The following is a 16618-nucleotide window of genomic DNA, read 5'->3' as shown; positions in this document are numbered from 1 at the left end:
TGCTCCTTGTGAAAGCTAGCCTGTGTTGGAGACAGGACCTGAAGTTCTCCAGCCCATTGCTCTCATCTAGACTACGGATGAGCAACTTATATTGCCCTGCGGGCCACATGTAGCATTGGGTGGGCACCCAGGACCACACCTGTGCATGCCCACCCACAGTCATCAGTACAAATCCATCCATACACTCCCCCCACCCTCCAGCCCTGATCCAGATCACTGGGAGAAGGGAGCGGCTTTAACTGCACCCTCCTCCCAGTGATGTTGATTCAGGAAGCTGAGATGGGGGTGGGCTTCAAGCCTTCTTCCCCAATTCCTGCTACCCATGATTGCTGGGAGGATGGAAAGGCTTTAACCTTGCCCTCCTCGCAGCGGTCTAGCTGGGAAAGGAAGCGCATAGGGATAACTTTCTGTGTGTCCTCATTTCCAGCACAAATAGATGCTGCTGGGAAATGGGCACATGGGGATGATCTGCTCGCTTGTCAGCTTCCCAGCAGCATCAGGCTCCCACCATCCAAGTGTAGCAGACAGAAGGGGGCCTGATGCTCTGACTTGGATTCCTGCATTGAGCAGGTGTTTGGACTTGATGGTCTTATAGGCCCCTTCCAACCCTACTGTTCTGTGATTCTCTATGATACTGCTGCTACACAGAGCACACGGGGAGGGTCACACTCCCAGTGTAGTGGAGGCAGCAGGCGGGGGGGGGGGGGGAGAATGGGGCAGCAGGGTACTTTGGAGGCTGCATGTTGCCCTTTCCTGCTCTAGAAGCATACATTTTGGCATGAACATCTAAAAGGCTTATTGGATGTTAATTACGAGGGTCACCCCAAAAACCTTTCTTGAAGGTTGAGACTAAAATACTAAATGTCCCACCAACTGGTTATACTCCCGTGGAATTGTGGTAAACAAAGTTGCCAGAATTGGAGCCCACGGTGGTAATATAGAGTGAGACTATCTGCAACTTCACACACCTCAACAGGCATTGCTTAGCTCTCTTTAGAGAGCCATTATACACACTCATTTGGTGTGAGATTCCTTCTGATACTGAAATTCAGCCCTCAGTCACTGGTTTTCATTTTTGCTAGTGACAGCTTTCCAGAATTTATTCTGAGAACTCTTTTCCTTCTTAATCTTTATATGCATTTCAGTGCACTAAAAAACTCAATATGATTTTCAGATTTGTTTAACCATACATATCTGTCTGCTTTTACCATGGACTATTTACTACACTGCATCAAATTGAGATTGGTTATGAACTTCCAGCTTGTGATAAGGTTTTACCAAAAATGGTCTTAAGTCTTCTATCAGAACCTGGAATAAGCTGAGAGAGGTGGCTACATTACTTATAAATTAATCTCTTGGCTCCATCATGGTCTAATTCCTTAAAATTTGCCTTAATCAGCCACAGGGACTCTCCACCTAATGTCTTCCCTGTACAAACATCCTGCATAGGGTAAGAACCGTTCTTGCTGCTCTTTATAAAAACCTGCCTCTGCCACTAATGAAAGATGATCATTATCAGCCTGATCCTTTAAACAGAAAGATTGTATTTTAAAATATATATGAAACAAGGTTTCATATATATATTTCACCCATTCTGAGAGAAATATGTATAGTGGCCTGTTGTTCAGAGTCCCTCCATTTTAAGTATTGTATCTGATATATGCATATCATGGAGTGAAGACTCTGCACATTTTTATTATAATTCCTTTGTATGCTCTAAAATGTGTTCCAAATCTGACCAAACTTATTTAGCATGATAATTTATAAATTGGGGTCAGTGGTATACCTTTTTGTGGCAGCAAAAAGGGGCCACGTGTTGCCCGCCCATGATTTAGACAAATAACTGGATTAATTTCAGACGTATTTACAGATGGTTTAAATATACCCATTATTTGTTAATTTTAAATCTTTTATATCAAATTGGGTATCTGTAGAGATAGGAACAGCCTGACCTCCATTTCCATGCCCATATTTATGTGTTTAGAAGGCTGGAAGGGCCTGTACCTTAAAGCCTTGCAGAGAGATGGCATTTGTGTCTAGGAGCCGGGTTTCTTGTAAACAAAGCAAATCAAAGGAGTGCATATTGGAGATAAATTCAGGACCAATAAAATCTTTGCCCATCCTACCATATTCCAGGACAGAATGCACAACGAGTGCTCAGGCTGCTTCACTTTTGATCTGTCTCATCTGGTCAGAAACACTTTGGTTATTTACTTTAGTGGATCTTGTACAATTGTACCCATCATCACCATCATCTGACCTTGGTTGCAACTTCAGGGATGGGTCACCTAATTCATGTGGTTCCAGGTAAAATAGGCCAACCGGGCCTTAACAGACCATTGTCTCCTGCTAGTATTCATTACTTACAGGACAGTTTTTAATCTCTACCTCAGTGATCATCTGACTCTGAATTGAAACTGGAAAAGGGTAACCTCTACGCCATGGGTGGGCTAGGGGGGCACATTCCCCCTCCGGAACCCACTGCCAGTCACATCCCTCCCCCACCACAGGAAGTGGCCACATGACTGGGTTCCCAGGGGTTCTGGCATCCCCCACCCCACAGACTGCTCTGAGGGTTTAAAGCAGATGAGGGCAATCTCTGGTCCATGTGGGGCCCAGCCCAGCCCAGCCCAGCCCAGCCCACAGAAGGCTGATCACCTTCTGCAGGCCCCATCTCCAGCCCTCCCCAAGCCCTACCCCATGGGGGGAGAGGAATTCCTGTGTTATAACAAAGGGCTCCCACTTTGTGCCACTCACTCTCCATCAGACAGCGAGTAACATGCAGGGAAACCCTTTGCCATGAATGCTGTGGGAAGAAGCCCAGCTCTGCTTGGCTGGCTCCTGGCAAGTCCCATAAAGCGGGTGGGATGTGTGACAGTGTGGGAGGGTGAGGCCTCGCCCTTCGGCCCACCTTTCTGTGGAAAGGAGAGGCAGACACACTGAGGGTTCAACTTACGGTACTTATTACTGCTTTCTCCAGGGGTGGGCAATTTGTGGCCTTCCAGGTGTTTCGCCTACAATTCCCAAAAGCCCTAGGAAGCCTAGCCAATGGTGAGGGATCATGGGAATTGTAGGCCAAAACACTTCTTGCCTGAATGTCTCCACAGTGAGTCGGGTAGAGGGGGAAATCTGGCCTTTCCAGCCTAGGGCAAGTTCCCTCACTTTTCTTGCACCTCCTCCTGAAAGTTCCTTTTATGTTGTCATGCCAGCATTGAGGGAAAACAGTCGTGTGGCTCCTTCAAGACTAACATGTTTATTACTGCAGAAACATTTGTGGACTAGAAGTGAAGGTTCCTTATTTCCATTTAACAGATTTATTTTGCTGTTATGTCATATGAGCAAGCCAGGTTTCTCAGAGCGAGATGCACTCTACACTAGTAGTAACTTGCTCTTTTAGCTGTATTCCATTAATTAATTACATTTCTATATCTCCCAATAGCCAATGCTCTCTGGGTGGTTTACAAAAGATTATCTGCCCCTGCAGCTTCTATTTACCTCTGTGAATCTTTTTAATCTTGGCCTGCATCTTCTGCCAATGTATTCCACGGGGAATAAGCAAAACACCACAAACTCCTTTTAATCTGAATTATCCTTTATTCCAGTATTTGGGGGAGGGGGGGTGTAGTCACTGTTGACTGAATTTGACAGCTGTGCCCTCTACTCCATCTGACCTTGTACAGCAAATGCCAACCCCTCCCTCATCATTTTTGTTGGCCTTTCCACATCGGGAGGGCCCTGCTGGGTCAGACCAAGGGTCCATCTCGTCCAGCCTTCTGTTCACACAGTGGCAACCAGCTGTCGAGCGGGAACCCACAAGCAGGTCATGAGCGCAACAGCACCCTCCAGCCCATGCTCCCCAGCAACTGGTGCACAGAGGCTGAGTACCTCTGGTATTGGACACGCACAGGTGATACTTTGCAGGGAGGATTCAAATGTATGTGCGGGGAGGGGGCACCAAGGCTTGTTCCAGCTAAAGCGGCCTCCCTTCCCCAGCCTGAGCCTCTCCAAATTATGTTGGACTACAGCTCCCATCAGCCTCAGCACGGCTGGCTGTGCCCCGCCCCTCCGCCGTTTGGGGGAGGCTGCTAGCGGCACGAGCCAGGTGCTGCGGGAAGGGGGGGCGGCCTGCGCTTCGCTGCCCAATTTCCAGCCACGGGCGCCTGGCTGTAGCCGCGGAGGGCCGGCCGGCCAGCCCGCCCTGCAAGGCGCGCGGCGTGGCTGCACGTGGTGCCGCCGCCGCCAAAGCCCTGCCGGCGGCGGAAAGGGAGGGCCGGCCAGCCGAGCCGCTCGCTGCTTGGCCGGCCCCGCGACGCGAGCGATGGAGGAGAGCGCCGGCCTGGGCCGGGCCCGGCAGGGCGACTGGTTCCAGTTCGGGTTCCGCTTCGGGGCAGCGACGGAGGCCGGGCTGGAGCCGGCGGCGCTGGGCGAGGCCGGGCGGATCCGCCGAGTGAGAGCGAGCTGGAGCTTCGCCGCGATCGTGCCCGCCGGTGAGCGGCCCGCGCCGAGCGCCCCGCCATCCCTCCGGGCGCGGCGCCGAGGCCGCTCCCGCGGGTGCGCAGAGCGCCGCTCCACGAGGCGGTTGCGCGGCGGCCTTGTCCCGAGCCAGGCCCGCTCGCCCGACCCGCCGCAGCCGGAGAGTGCCCGGGCCTTCCCTCGCGACGCGCGCTCAGCCCCGGGCAGGCTGGAAGCGGCCTCGGGGCGGCCGCGCAGCCACCCGGCGGGGCCGAGAAGGCCCCGCTCGCGCCGCAGGGGGGCGGCGCCGCGGCGGCTCGCCCGCCCGCCCGGGCTCCGCTGCCCGCGGCGCGCCGCCTCTCCGCGCTCGGCCAGCCGCGCCCAGCGGCAGCCTCCGGACCTGACCCGGGCGGGGCTCAGCCGGGCGCGGGCAGGCTGCCCGGGCGGAGGCCGCGCTCGGCCCGGCGCTCTCGCCGGCGCCGCCTCACCCGCCCCGCTCTCCCCCCACAGGCTCCGCGCCGGGGCTGCTGCTGCAGGGCGCGGTGAGCGCAGCGCTGCCCCGGGACTGCCGCGACGCGCTGCCCTCGGAGACGCACGTGCTGTTGCTGCGGGAGGCCGCGCTGGAAGGCTGGCCGGTGCCGGCGGCGGCGGCGGAGGGCTGGGCCGGCATCCTGGACGGGCAGCCAGCCTGGCGCCGGGAGCTGCTGCCGGAGGAGGCGGCCGCCGCAGGTGGGCAGCGGCCGTGCGCGGGGGCGGGGGCGCCGTGCCTGCCTGCCTGCCGGCGGGCGCCCGTCCGCTCCCTGACCGCCTCCCGCCCCCGCAGATCTGCCCCTGGTGCCCGGTGGGTACGTGGCCCCCCGGCCGCCTTTCTTCACGCCGCTGCCCGCGGCGCTGCGGGCGCGGAAGCTGGCGCTGGGCCACGAGCACGCGGTGCTGCTGAGCGCGACGGGGACCGTCTTCTCGTGGGGCGGCGGCAGGTGAGTCCGGCGGCGGGCGAGTCCGGCGGAGGGGCGGCGGGCCTCATCGGCTGGGGCTGAGCGCCGCCGCGGCTGGCGTCGTCTCTCCGCAGGCACGGGCAGCTTGGCCACGGGGAGCTGGAGAGCAGGGCGGAGCCGCAGCTCGTGGAGGCCTTGCACGGGGTCCCCGCGGAGGACGTGGCAGCCGGCGGCTGGCATTCGGCCGCCGTCAGCGGTAAGGTCAGGGGCGCGGCGGCACGTTCTCCGCGACCGCAGTTTGGCGGGGGCGCTCCGTGGGGCCCCAACGCGGACCTCTCCCCGCCTGGCTGCGCCTGCCCCCCGGGCCTCATCCCCGCCAGGGCTGCAAGGACCGGGCCCCGCCCCGCGCTGCGCTGCGCGCGGGAGGGCATTTGTGAGCAGCAGCTCCCCGCGTCTTCCCAGCCGCTCCCGACCAGGCCCCTCCTGCCTCTGCCACGCACGGCGCCCCCTGCAGGAGCTGCGCCTGCCGCGGGGCTGCTGTGCCCCCGTGGCCGGGGAGCGAGGCGCCGGGCCTTCGGCGGGGATGCGCCCTCTCGGCGGGAAGGGAGGAGGGCGCCGGGGCTGGGCCGCCACGCCTCCTGCTCTCTCCCCCGTGTGCTTCTAGAGGCCGGCGACCTGTACGTCTGGGGCTGGAATGAGTCGGGGCAGCTCGCGCTGCCTTCCAAAGCTGTGGCTGAGAGTCAGGCGGCCGCTGCAGCGGGGGCGAGCAGAGGTGAGGTCCCACAAGCCTGGAAGGCCGCTTCCGAGCAGGGCACGTGCTCCTAGCGGCAGCAGCTAGCCCGGGGCATGTTCGCTCCTCTGGCTCTTCAGACCTGGCCTTGTGGCCTGCCTGGGCAGAGTTGCCCGGACGTGCTCTTCCCTCGTTTACTCTTCGTTTGCCTGTTCCCAGGGGGCTTGGAGCTGAACGTAGCGCAGCAGCGAGAACCAGTGACGGGCCCCCACAAAGCCACCTTCATTTCAGTCCAGTCCTTCCCTGCTTTGCTGGATATGCCATGTGGTGCAGAGGTCAGCAAGGTCAGCTGTGGATCACGGCACACGGCTGCTGTGACACGTAAGCAGATGATGATCCATTACACTTGGAAGGAGGGCGGGTGTGGTGCAAGAAGGGCAGGTGCCGAGACACTGTCTCAAGGCTTCCTTGCCCCGCACAAAGAAAGACATTCTAGGGCTAGTGCTAGTCAGCTGGCAAATGGTCCTTTGTGGAAGAAAGGGGGAAATGTGCACACTCCCCAAAGGGCTGCTGGTGAAGTGCAAAGGTGCTTTAAAACATGCCCCTGAATTTTAATAAGATACCTACCAGTCTGAACATAACTATTGCCAAGGCCCCCTGCTAAACAGGAAAGAAACGCCTTGCCAGGAGACTCCAACAAAGAATTGCCCCATTCAGATATGTTTCCAAATAGTGCCACTTTCTTTGGCTATTGAAGTTTGCCTCCTTGGGGCTTCTCTTTGCTGGGAAATGTAGATCCTGCATGCTCATGTGCTCCCCTTTGGCATTCTTTCCTGGGTCTACCTAGGACACCCCCCCTTCCCCAGCCAACTCTTATCCTTGCAGAGCTTGTACCATGGTGGCCAGCAGCTGGGCTGCAGCCTCACCTGCCCGTTTCATCTGTCTTTCAGGCACTGGTGATCTCTACACCTGGGGCTGGGGTAAGTAAGGGCGGGTTGCTCTTGCCCACCTTTCGAGTAGGGCCCCCTTTCCAAGGCCAGGACATACAGTGCTAACAGCAGTTCTTGTTCATAGGTAAATATGGTCAGCTGGGACACCGGGACACAGCCAGCTCTGATCAGCCAAAGAGGGTTTGCTACTTTGTAGACTGCAACCTTTGTGTGGTTGACGTGGTATGCGGCCCATGGACCACTTATACTCATGCTGTGGGCCAATGACAGCTGGGAAGATGGCCACGGCCTGGAAACCCTCGCTCTGAGGTGGTCTGAAGCACTCTGGGCAGCTGAACAGGAGACCAGCTTCTCTTCCTCCAGTGCCTCCCCACATCCTGCTTTCATGAAGACAGGCCCTCGCGATGGCGCAGGCGCTGTGCTGAAGCTAGCGGCCACACCAGGCGCCAGCCCCCCGCAGCGCTGCCCCCGTGGGCCCCTCGCGTCCGCTTCGGGGGGCGCAGGTGCTTGTTCAGCTTAAAGAGCGCTTCACCACGAGAGAGAACAGGCACAGTGTGAACGCAGAATCATGGTATATTTTATGTAAAGTTAAAATGCACAAGACAAAACAGGTGAACAACAGTCGTTTCATTCAGAGAGTTACAGCTGTCATCCTTCTTGGCTTGCAGTCAGGATTCAGTCCAGCCTCTTGGGCAGCAGGGGAGTGGCGGGCAGGCCAAGGAGGTGGGACAGCCCCCCCCCCCCCCCGAGAAAGGGGGCATGTGGAGGGCAGAGTGACTCACTCCAGCCCCAGATCAGAGCAATATAGTTGATGATTCAGTATACAGAACAGCAGATAAACAAGGAGCGAATGCACTCTTATACAAATAAATAACAGGACTGTAGTGAAAACAAGGTGCAAATCTAGCCAGAAGCCCTCTCTCCTCCCCCTTCCCCAAGAGAAAGCAGGCAGGACCCTTGCAAGAGGGGCTCATTTCATTATAAAGTTGACAGAACCCAGCTCAACTCCAGAAGAACTTTGGTCACCTGCTCCTCCTGCGGAACAAGACGCTTGAGCAGCCATGGCACATGCCAGCAGGGCTTCCCGCAAGGCCGTGGGCCTGTCCTCAGAGTGCACCACTGGCAGGGGGAGGTGCTGCCCACCAGGCCTCTCTCAAGCAACTGCGGGTGTCCTCACAAGTGATCCCCCAACCCCCTGCCCTTGCTGTTAAGAATGAGAGGGCAGCTGCCGGGAAAGGCCCCCCCCCACTCCCAGTGGAAGGCCACCTCATTCCCTTACACTAACGGGATGGACAGAACAGCACTCCCAAGGATGTGCGGATTTACACACCTGCCTGGAAGGGACGGAAAAGCAGGGGGCAGACAGGTGCTTAGGGAACCAAGCCTGGTGGGCCACGCTCACCCACCTGTTGCTAGAACCCTCACATAGGCAGCAGAGGAGGAGGCCTATACCTAACACCCTGGAAGTCTTCCATTCTCTTTAAAATATATATTTTCTGCAAAGTCGTTGCAATAAAAGCAGCAGTTAAAAGTGGCCCTCCTTCCCTGCCAAGAGGCAGTAGCACCAGGCCAGATCAGCATGGAAGTAGCAGAGCTTTGCCCAGCTCTCTAACATACAGGCTAGAAAGACGGTCAGCTGGGGGGCAGTGGGAGCGGCCTTCCTCCCCGCAGCATGCAACAGACGACACCGTTTCAGCTCTCAATATTGGAAGCCGTGGAGTTGAGGATGCAGGACCTGAACTCAGATTTGGAAGCCCTTGAAAGCCCGTGCTGTGAAAAGGAGAGAAATGCATGTGATGTAGCCAACCGAGGCCGAGCAAAAAGCTGCAGAAGCCCTTTCTGTTTTTCGGGGCCGTGTCCACGTCTAGGCCAGTATGGCTGAGGGGGGTGCCCCATGAGCCCAGGCCACAAGGGCCCCTCTCGCACACACAGCAAGCTTGTTATTGGCTGGAGGAGAAGGGAAAAAGCAGACGTGTCAGCTGCAAACACATCAGGAAGTTCCGAGGACTTTTCTCTTTGGAAACAATAAGCTGGTTTGAGGGAGGCACAGCAGTGCTTAGGCATTCCGAGAAAGCCCTCGCAGGCTCCCCATGGAAGTGTCCTGTGGCACGGTGGCCGGGCTGGGCGGAGCCTGTGCCAGAGGCCCCTTGGGCGCTGCACGCAGAGGGCCGGGGCAGGAGGGAGCGCAGCACACACTTGCTTCTGCTGCAGTGGCCAGAAAATGAGTGACACCTGCAGCCAAGTGGGGGTCTGCCCACCCCACTCGCCCCCTACAGCAGCTGTGGTGGCACTTTCAAGGCCCCCGTGATGGCCGTCTGCCTGCTCAGACTCTGCCAGAGGCCTGGACTGGACCCCCACAAGGGCACGAGGAAAGGCTGAACGGCTCACGCTGTTGGACACGCCCTGGCTCCAGAGGGTGGCTGCTGACGGGACGGGGCAAGCGATGGTGGCTGGCAGCCCACCCAAGGGGGCGGGGGAAGGCACTGCGGCAGCTGGGGGGGGGGGTGAGAAGAGGGGAATTACCGCAAACTCCGAGTAAGTGCTGGCAACAGGATTAATGCTGCAGGGGCGCTGGACAGGGGCTGTGGGGGCCCACCCACCGCTCAGAGCTGTTCCGCTGAGCTGCGCCACGTTCTCCTTGTTGCGCTCCGAGCATCCTGGGCGAGGTGGCTTTGGGATCGCACGCCTGGGAGTCTGGGCAGGCTGCAGAGCAGAGAAGGGAGCAGCAACGGTGGTTAGTGCTGCACATGGCAGCTGCGGAGGGGCCCTCCAAGGGCTGGAGAGAAGCGGCAGCGTAACTAGGCGGCAACACTTGGCAGGGCTGTCGGCAACAGTCTAGAATTTGGGGGGTGGGGAGTAGACTTTGCCCTTTCCTTGCTGTGCACAAGCTTGGCAACTACTTTTGCTGAAGTCATCTGAAGCGGGACTTCTGTTTGCTTGTGACAGACACCACTGCATTGGGCGGGGGGATCTGCCACAAAGTGTTGCAGTGTGGAGTGTTCCTACTCGCTGCTCCAGTCAGTCAGTCTCCTCTATGGGAAAAATCCCAAAGAGCCACTGGGTATGGTCTAATGGTAATTGTTTATTCATTGTGCAAATCTCTAAAATGCTCACACAATTGATAGAGCAGACCAGCTCCTACGGAAATAGAAGCAACCTTGACCAAGAGTTTAATTGCCCCTGAAGAAGCGTCTTCGGCCCCATCTACATGGCACCGCCTGGGTCTGTTGCATCATTGGAGCTGCGCAGCTCCTGCAATGTGGATGCTCAAGGACCTAGCTATACGGGGGCCAGCTATGCGCAGTTTTGCTGCGGGGGTGCCCGGCCGAGAGGGGTGCAGTAGCTTGCGGCAGCGGCAGCACAAAGCTCTGCTTCCCTCTCCCATTGCAGCTGTGCCCCTCTCTACCCAGCAGAGCCCCGGCAGACTGGGCGCAGCTGCTTGCAGTGGCAGGAAGCACCCTTCCCTTTCCCATCGCAAGTGCAGGCAGGATGGGAAGCAACTGTGAAGCGGGGGGGGGAGGAAAAGAGCGCCACGCTGTCACTGCCCACTCCATGCCCACCACAAACCACACTGTCGCCCCAAGGGATAGTTAGACAGTGCACCCCGCCGCTGTGAAGCCGCAGCAGCTGAAAAATTTGGAGGAAAACTACGCCTTGGAAATCTGCGTTTTCCAGGCAGAACCCACGGAAGACTGTGGGGCAGTGACTACGTCGTCTAATCAAAAGGACCTCCACTCGCGCTGGCCCTGGAGTAAAAGGGCCAGCGCCCTTCATCTTGAAGAGATGAAGATGAAGAGATCTAGACGTGCCCTTCATCTTGAAGAGCGTGGAGCAGAGCGTTTTAAGAGATTTGCGCAACAAATAATTACCATAGACTCAGTGGCGCGTTGGGATTTTTTTCTTCTTGGTGTTTTTGCGCACAAGCGCCTTCCCTCTTAGCTTTCCAGTCTCCTCTATAACACTCTTAGTCTTCTCTATAACGCTCTTAGTTTTCCAGTCTCCTCTATAACACTCCATTTTATTCCCCCCGTGCTCATACAGCTGCGAGAGTTTTTGTGCTTCTGCAAACCTGCCTCCCGTCTTGTACATGGATGGTTTTGTTTTGGCTACATAAGCAACATCAGTCCCAACGTTGCAAAAGATCCCTGGGATGTATATGCTGGCTTGCACCTCTGGCTGTGAGTGTTGAACCCTCCCCTGCAGTCAAAAGTTAGTATCAAGGAGAGAAGCCCCTGCTATAACTTCCATGTACAAGAATATTTTCAGTCTTTGCACACTTAAAAGTGCAAGTCAATGAAGCATGAAGCTTCTGCATGAAACTGAGTGCTGGATTTGGCTGGGGAGGTCCGAGGGGGAAAGTCAAGCACGTTACCCTTTGCTGCAACCTGAGGCAACAGGGATTTTTAACTGGGAACCCACACCAAGTACCACCTGCAACATTAACAGCAAACTGTATTGCAGGGAAGACAGCCAATTCTGGTAAAGCACTCGGAATCTGACCTATAGCTGGAAATTTATTTATTTATTTATTTCATTTCTATACCGCCCAATACCACTGCAGGACCCTCATAAGCCGCTCCCTCCCCAGCCACAGCCCATTTGAACCAGCAGTGTGTGGACAATGCATGGCATTTGCATTAGCATAGCTATTTTTAAGCAGCTTCATCCTAAATGAGAATCAAGCTGGAAAAATGGAACTCTTCTCTTTGCTACCCTTTGTGGGGTGGACGCTCTGCTGCCCAGTCTCGGGTACCTTAACGTCTTCTCTATTGGTGTAAACTAGGAAGGTACTGCTCCATCCAGTGAGATACTTCCCACTACCCCAACTGCGTCTGTGTCTCATCTTTCAGCTTCTTTGTACAGCCATCCCACCGCCCCCTGGTTGTCAGCATGTCATGGCCGCTGAGCATGCTCAGTTGGGCTGTTGGGGGGTCTTCCCCCCCTTTGAATGTCAGCAGCCCCTCCACAATGGGGTGGTAGCTAGAGACCAGCTTCTCACCTTCCCTCCAGAAAGCGGTGGATGGGATGCTGGGGAACTGAACACTGAGCCCCCCTGGGCTGAGCGGATGGTGCTGTTGGGGGTGGTGGCTGTGACATTGAGCTGCAAGGAAAGAACAAGCGTCACCACGGTGTGCTCTCGCCCACGCAGGGCAGCAAAGCAAATCTCCGTTTTCACTACAGCAAAGGAACTGTGGCAATCCACTCTCGCATCCCATTTAGGCACAGTGGACCTGTCACCCCCACCCCACTAACAAGATAGCACATGCACCCGCCCAGTCCGGTCTTGCGCTTTGTGCATGCTCAGAGCAACCAGAGAGGTGCAGGGTTCTCCAAATACAGGCATAGCCTTGGAATTTGGACAGGGATGCCACCTGCTGCACTTACCTTCCGCATTTTGCCAGGTGTAGCAAGACCCACAACCCGTCTCTTGCTGGGGGTCCGGGGGGTGCTGCCATACATCATCTCCTCCTCAGTCTGGCGGGACTTCCTGAGTTGCTGGGAGAAAGAAAAGACCGATGGCTGGAGCTGCAGCAGAGTTTGGAGATGGGGACTGGATTCTCTTGGGCCTGGTTTAGGGGTTGAGCACCAGGACAGCTCCAACGGTGGCAGGACACAGCTTTGGTGCCACCGAAGAGGAGGCCCACCCCACGTCACCCCTGCAAGTGCTCAAGGCAGCCAGGGATGATTGGGCACCCTTGAGGGCCAGTGGCTCGCGCCAGGCAGCCCTGGGCAAGCCGCCCCGCTGGCACCAGGTGTGGAAGAGGAACAGCCCAACTGCCGCAAGCGGTGGGCGCGGCGCAAGGCTGTGCCTGCTTCGGTTCCGGCCCCTGGTGCCTGCCAAACTCACGCGCTCCTGCCTTTCCTTCTCCTTTTCCAGGTGGTGCAGGCGCCACCGCTCGGCCACGTGCTCCATGAAGCGCTGCCCCTTCACCAAGAAGTCCCGAGCCTGCTCCTGTTCCCAGAGCTCCACCCGGCCCCTCAGCTCTTCCTCCAGCTGCAAGACAGACAGCACGTTGGGCCAAGCTGCCCCAGGGCACGCCTGAGGCACAAGCAGGGCTGGCCTCCCTCCCCGGGGCAGAAAGGGCCGGCAGGCCACGTGCCTTGGGAAGAGTCTTCTGGAGCTTTCCCCGCAGCTTCTCTTCTTTCAGGAGGTTGCCGCCTCGGTTGGTGAAGCGACTGGGATCTGTTGCCTTTCTCTAAAAAGGGACATGCTGGTGACGAGACAGCCCCTCCCACCTGGAGCCCGGGCTCCTCCTGCCACCCCTTCCAGGCAGGAAGGGCCTCCGGAGACTGCCACCTGGCCCAGCCCCTGCGTGGCTCGCAGCTACCTCCAGCTCCTGGAAGAGGTGCCAGTTCTTTTCCCACTTGTGGATTGCTTCAAACAGTTCTTGATGCGTCTCATAATAATGCTTTATTCGCCCAATTTCATCGTCGTGCTGCTGCAATAACTCTTCAGTAAAGTCATCTAGGAAGGAGAAAACCAAATGATCAGGCAGGAAGAAGACACCCTGCCCACCCAACAGCAGCGTTGCAGAGCCTTTTCAGCCCCCGCGCACCCTGGTAGTAGGGGCTAAAGGACAGTCTCTGCTCATCCCCGTAGAAGCACTTGTCCCAGTAGTCAGCCAGCTCAGCCCGGATAGCCTCCACCACATTCCTGAGGTTCTGGAGCTTCAGCTGTTCCAGACGGTCCACTTCCAGCTGCAACTAGGGAAGAAAAACGGGGTCACCATGCTGGCTGGTGTGGCCTCCTAAGCAGGCCACTGCCCTCTCCCCACTTCTGCATGTACCAGAGGACACGAGGGAAGGGCTCGTACAGCTTTGGGATGTGGAGCAGACACAAGGCCGCCCAGGCCTCCCTGGGAGGTGGCAGTTCTTGGATCGTGCTGGGGGTTGGGGAAGACAATGGGCTACAGAGGCGTCAATGACACTGAGCAGGGGCCCTTGGCCCCAGCAAGCTAGCAGGCCTAGAGAAAGGCACAGAGGCAAAGTCGAGCTGTCATTCCTTACAGCATCCGTGGTCCTGGTTCTGGATCCCACCATGTAGGGGGCAAAGGCATCTTTTTCCTCTGCAGGCACCTGCAGCCGATCCCAGAGCACCAGGATTCTGGAGCGCAGCTCTTCACACAAGGCTTCCTTCTGACCTCTCTTCATCTCCAGCTGGGATACAGAGAGAACCAACCTGAGCAAAACTGAAGGCAGAGGGGAGATGGCATTTGCTGGGCAACCACCCCACCTCGCCCACCTGCTGCAGCAGATCCTTCAGAGCAGCAATGTTTTCTGTCGAGAGGCAGAAGGCGCCCTCATCTTCACACACCACGTCCCTCTCGAAACTTGTGTCAGGGCTGTGCTCCAGCTCCTCCATACAGAGAATAATCTTCTGCTTGGTGCTGAGGAAAGCCATTCGCCGGTGCTCCTGGAGGCCAGAAGAAAAAACACTCCCGAAACCTGCTCCGCAGTCGCACCCCTCCCCAACTCATGCACACACACCTTTTCAGCTGCTAGTGCTGCCAAGTGGCGCCGGAAGTGGTCCAGCTCTGCCAGGCTAGGCACGGCATCGCTGTCAATGCAGTAGGGAGCTGCGCAGAGCAGGTCGCACAGGTCCTGGTCCCGCTCCTGCAGCGTCTTCAGCTCCTGCTTCCTCTCTCGCTTCTGCTTCAGCATCACCTCCACACGAGTGCGCAGATCCTTCTCCAGCTGCAGAATGGTGGTCTCCTCGTCTTCCTGGGGGAAGGACAGAGTGCGCTTGAGCTCTGCAGGACCAGAGCCAGCCCACGGCCACCAGCCCCCCAGAACCAGCCTCACCTCAAAAGGAGCCAACTGTAGCTCCCCGCAGAGGATTGCCAGCTCTTTACGGCACAGAGCGATGCTCTTCAGGAGACGCCCCTTGAGGCTCTCCTCCTCAGCGATCATCATGTCCAGCAGGCCCTGGGGCACAGGAAGGGGCAGCCTCGGTGCGAGAGAAAGCCGCTTCGGCCCCAGAACCCGGACGGAGCCTGCGCCCCCCCGCCCGAGGCGGCGGCAAGAGGGCAGGCGCATCCGTGGAACGCGCCTCGGGAGCGCGGACTTCGGAGCGCCCCCTCCCCCGCGCTGGCTGATGCTTTGCGCTGGGCCCACGCAGCCCGTCCCCGGGCCCCGCAGAGGAGCCTCGTGCAGCGAGCGCCCCGCCCGCCTGGGCAGAAGGCGGGCGCAGGCGCTCCCGGGCACGGGGCCGTGCCGCTCTGGGCCGGAGCGGGGCGCCCGGCGTTGCTGCAGCGCCCCGCCTGGGGAGGGAGGAGGAGGCGGCGGCCCGGCCCGGGGCGGGCGGCCTTCGCCGCCGCTGCTGACCTTGACGTGCTTCCTCACCACCTCCGTCCGCTGCAGCCGCTGGTCCTCCGGGATGCCGATCTCTTCCCAGATGTCGCGCAGGTGGCTCAGCGCCCGGTTCAGGCAGGCCACCGACTCACTGGCCAGGACCTCGCTGGGCAGCAGCAGGAGGGGAGCGGGAGAGGGGCGTCAGGCAGCGCCGCCCCCGCCCGCAGCAGCCCCCCTGCCCGCCCCGCGCCGCCCCGCTGGCTTGCTCGGGAGGCAGCGGCCCGGCGGCTGCTCCCGCCCCCCCCCGCCGCCGCCGCCGCCGCCGCCCCCCCCGCCGCCCGCCGCCGCGCGGGCCGGCTGCCACGGGGAGCGGAGCCGCGCGGCCGGGCGCCCTGCGACGGCCCTGCCGGGCCGGGGTCCTCCGCAGAGCCCGCCGGCGCAGGGCCGGGCGGAGCAGGCACGGCACGCGCCCCGCGCCCACCTCTTCCTCATGGCTCCGCGCCGCCGCCCCGTCCCGCCGCGCCGCGTCGCGTCCCGCAGCACGGCCGTTTGCGCGCCGCCGCCGCGGGTTCAAACTTGACCCATCCACGCGCGGATTGGCTGCCGCAGAACGCGCCGGTGCTGCTAGCCAGGCCGCGCCCCCCGGCCAAGCCGCCTGCGCGGAGGAGGCCGCGCCCCGAGCGCTCGTCCGGCCCAGGCGGAGGGCGAGAGCGCAGCGGCGCGGCGCGAGGGGGCGTCTCGGCAGGGCGCGCGGCCCGCAGCCGGGCGCCTGCTCGGGCAGGGCGGAGCAGCTGGCGGGGCCCGGCTCCGCGCGCGCCTCCGCGGGCGGGCGCAGGGGTCGCCGCCGGCTTCCCTGCTCTTGGCCGCGATAGGCCACGTAAAGGTTTCCGTAGCCTATCGCGGCTAAAGCAGGGGCGCAAACGGCGTCCGCTACGCAGCCCGGCCGCAGACACCGCTGCCGCGGACGGGCCGGCCAGTGGCTCCGCGGACTCGCCACGCAGCGGAGGCGGCCAGGGAGGATTCCGGGGGACGGACGGACCCCCGCGGGTGCCCCAGACCGGAACGGAGAGTGGGTTTCCTGCGCCCCTGCCGGAGACTTCAGCTGGCCGCAGACTGGGCGGCGAGGCTGCTAACGGGGACTGGCCAAGGGGCGCCCGTTACGCCAGTACTTCTCCGGCTGCGCTGGCTGCCCGTGCATTTCCGGGCCTGACTCAAAGTGCTGGTGTCAACATTCAAAGCCCTAAATGGCTTGGGGCCCG

General features: G+C 59.2%; 2 protein-coding genes across 8 annotated transcripts; one reads left to right on the top strand and one right to left on the bottom strand.

Moving 5' to 3' along the window:
* The first annotated feature begins 3676 nt into the window (after positions 1 to 3676).
* On the top strand, positions 3677 to 7954 carry RCCD1 (RCC1 domain containing 1). The gene is made up of 7 exons (XM_084817791.1): positions 3677 to 4487; positions 4963 to 5181; positions 5276 to 5429; positions 5522 to 6159; positions 6337 to 6498; positions 7068 to 7097; positions 7192 to 7954. The coding sequence occupies exons 1-7, from the start codon at positions 3824 to 3826 to the stop codon at positions 7332 to 7334; spliced, it is 2010 nt and encodes a 669-aa protein (XP_084673917.1). The 5' UTR covers positions 3677 to 3823; the 3' UTR covers positions 7335 to 7954.
* A 398-nt stretch (positions 7955 to 8352) lies between these two features.
* PRC1 (protein regulator of cytokinesis 1) lies at positions 8353 to 16423 on the bottom strand. Of its 7 annotated transcripts, none has more exons than XM_084817769.1 (14): positions 15841 to 16423; positions 15393 to 15525; positions 14871 to 14993; positions 14556 to 14789; positions 14311 to 14481; positions 14076 to 14225; positions 13625 to 13772; positions 13397 to 13533; positions 13169 to 13264; positions 12916 to 13062; positions 12453 to 12563; positions 12067 to 12168; positions 9591 to 9770; positions 8353 to 8837 (listed from the first exon to the last, which is right to left on the bottom strand). In XM_084817769.1, the coding sequence occupies exons 1-14, from the start codon at positions 15849 to 15851 to the stop codon at positions 8760 to 8762; spliced, it is 1821 nt and encodes a 606-aa protein (XP_084673895.1). In that variant the 5' UTR covers positions 15852 to 16423; the 3' UTR covers positions 8353 to 8759. The 7 variants fall into 7 exon arrangements, with proteins under 7 accessions (XP_084673895.1, XP_084673897.1, XP_084673896.1 ...); XM_084817771.1 differs by having other exon boundaries at positions 9668 to 9770; positions 15841 to 16192; XM_084817770.1 differs by having other exon boundaries at positions 15411 to 15525; positions 15841 to 15973.
* Positions 16424 to 16618: the final 195 nt, after the last annotated feature.

This window comes from Heloderma suspectum, chromosome 11 (genome assembly GCF_057233095.1).
Source record: "Heloderma suspectum isolate Gila_16-S chromosome 11, 16-S_ref, whole genome shotgun sequence".
Classification (NCBI taxonomy): domain Eukaryota; kingdom Metazoa; phylum Chordata; class Lepidosauria; order Squamata; family Helodermatidae; genus Heloderma; species Heloderma suspectum.
The sequence above is the reverse complement of the archived record's forward strand: the minus strand, read 5'-3'. Positions and strand labels throughout refer to the sequence as shown.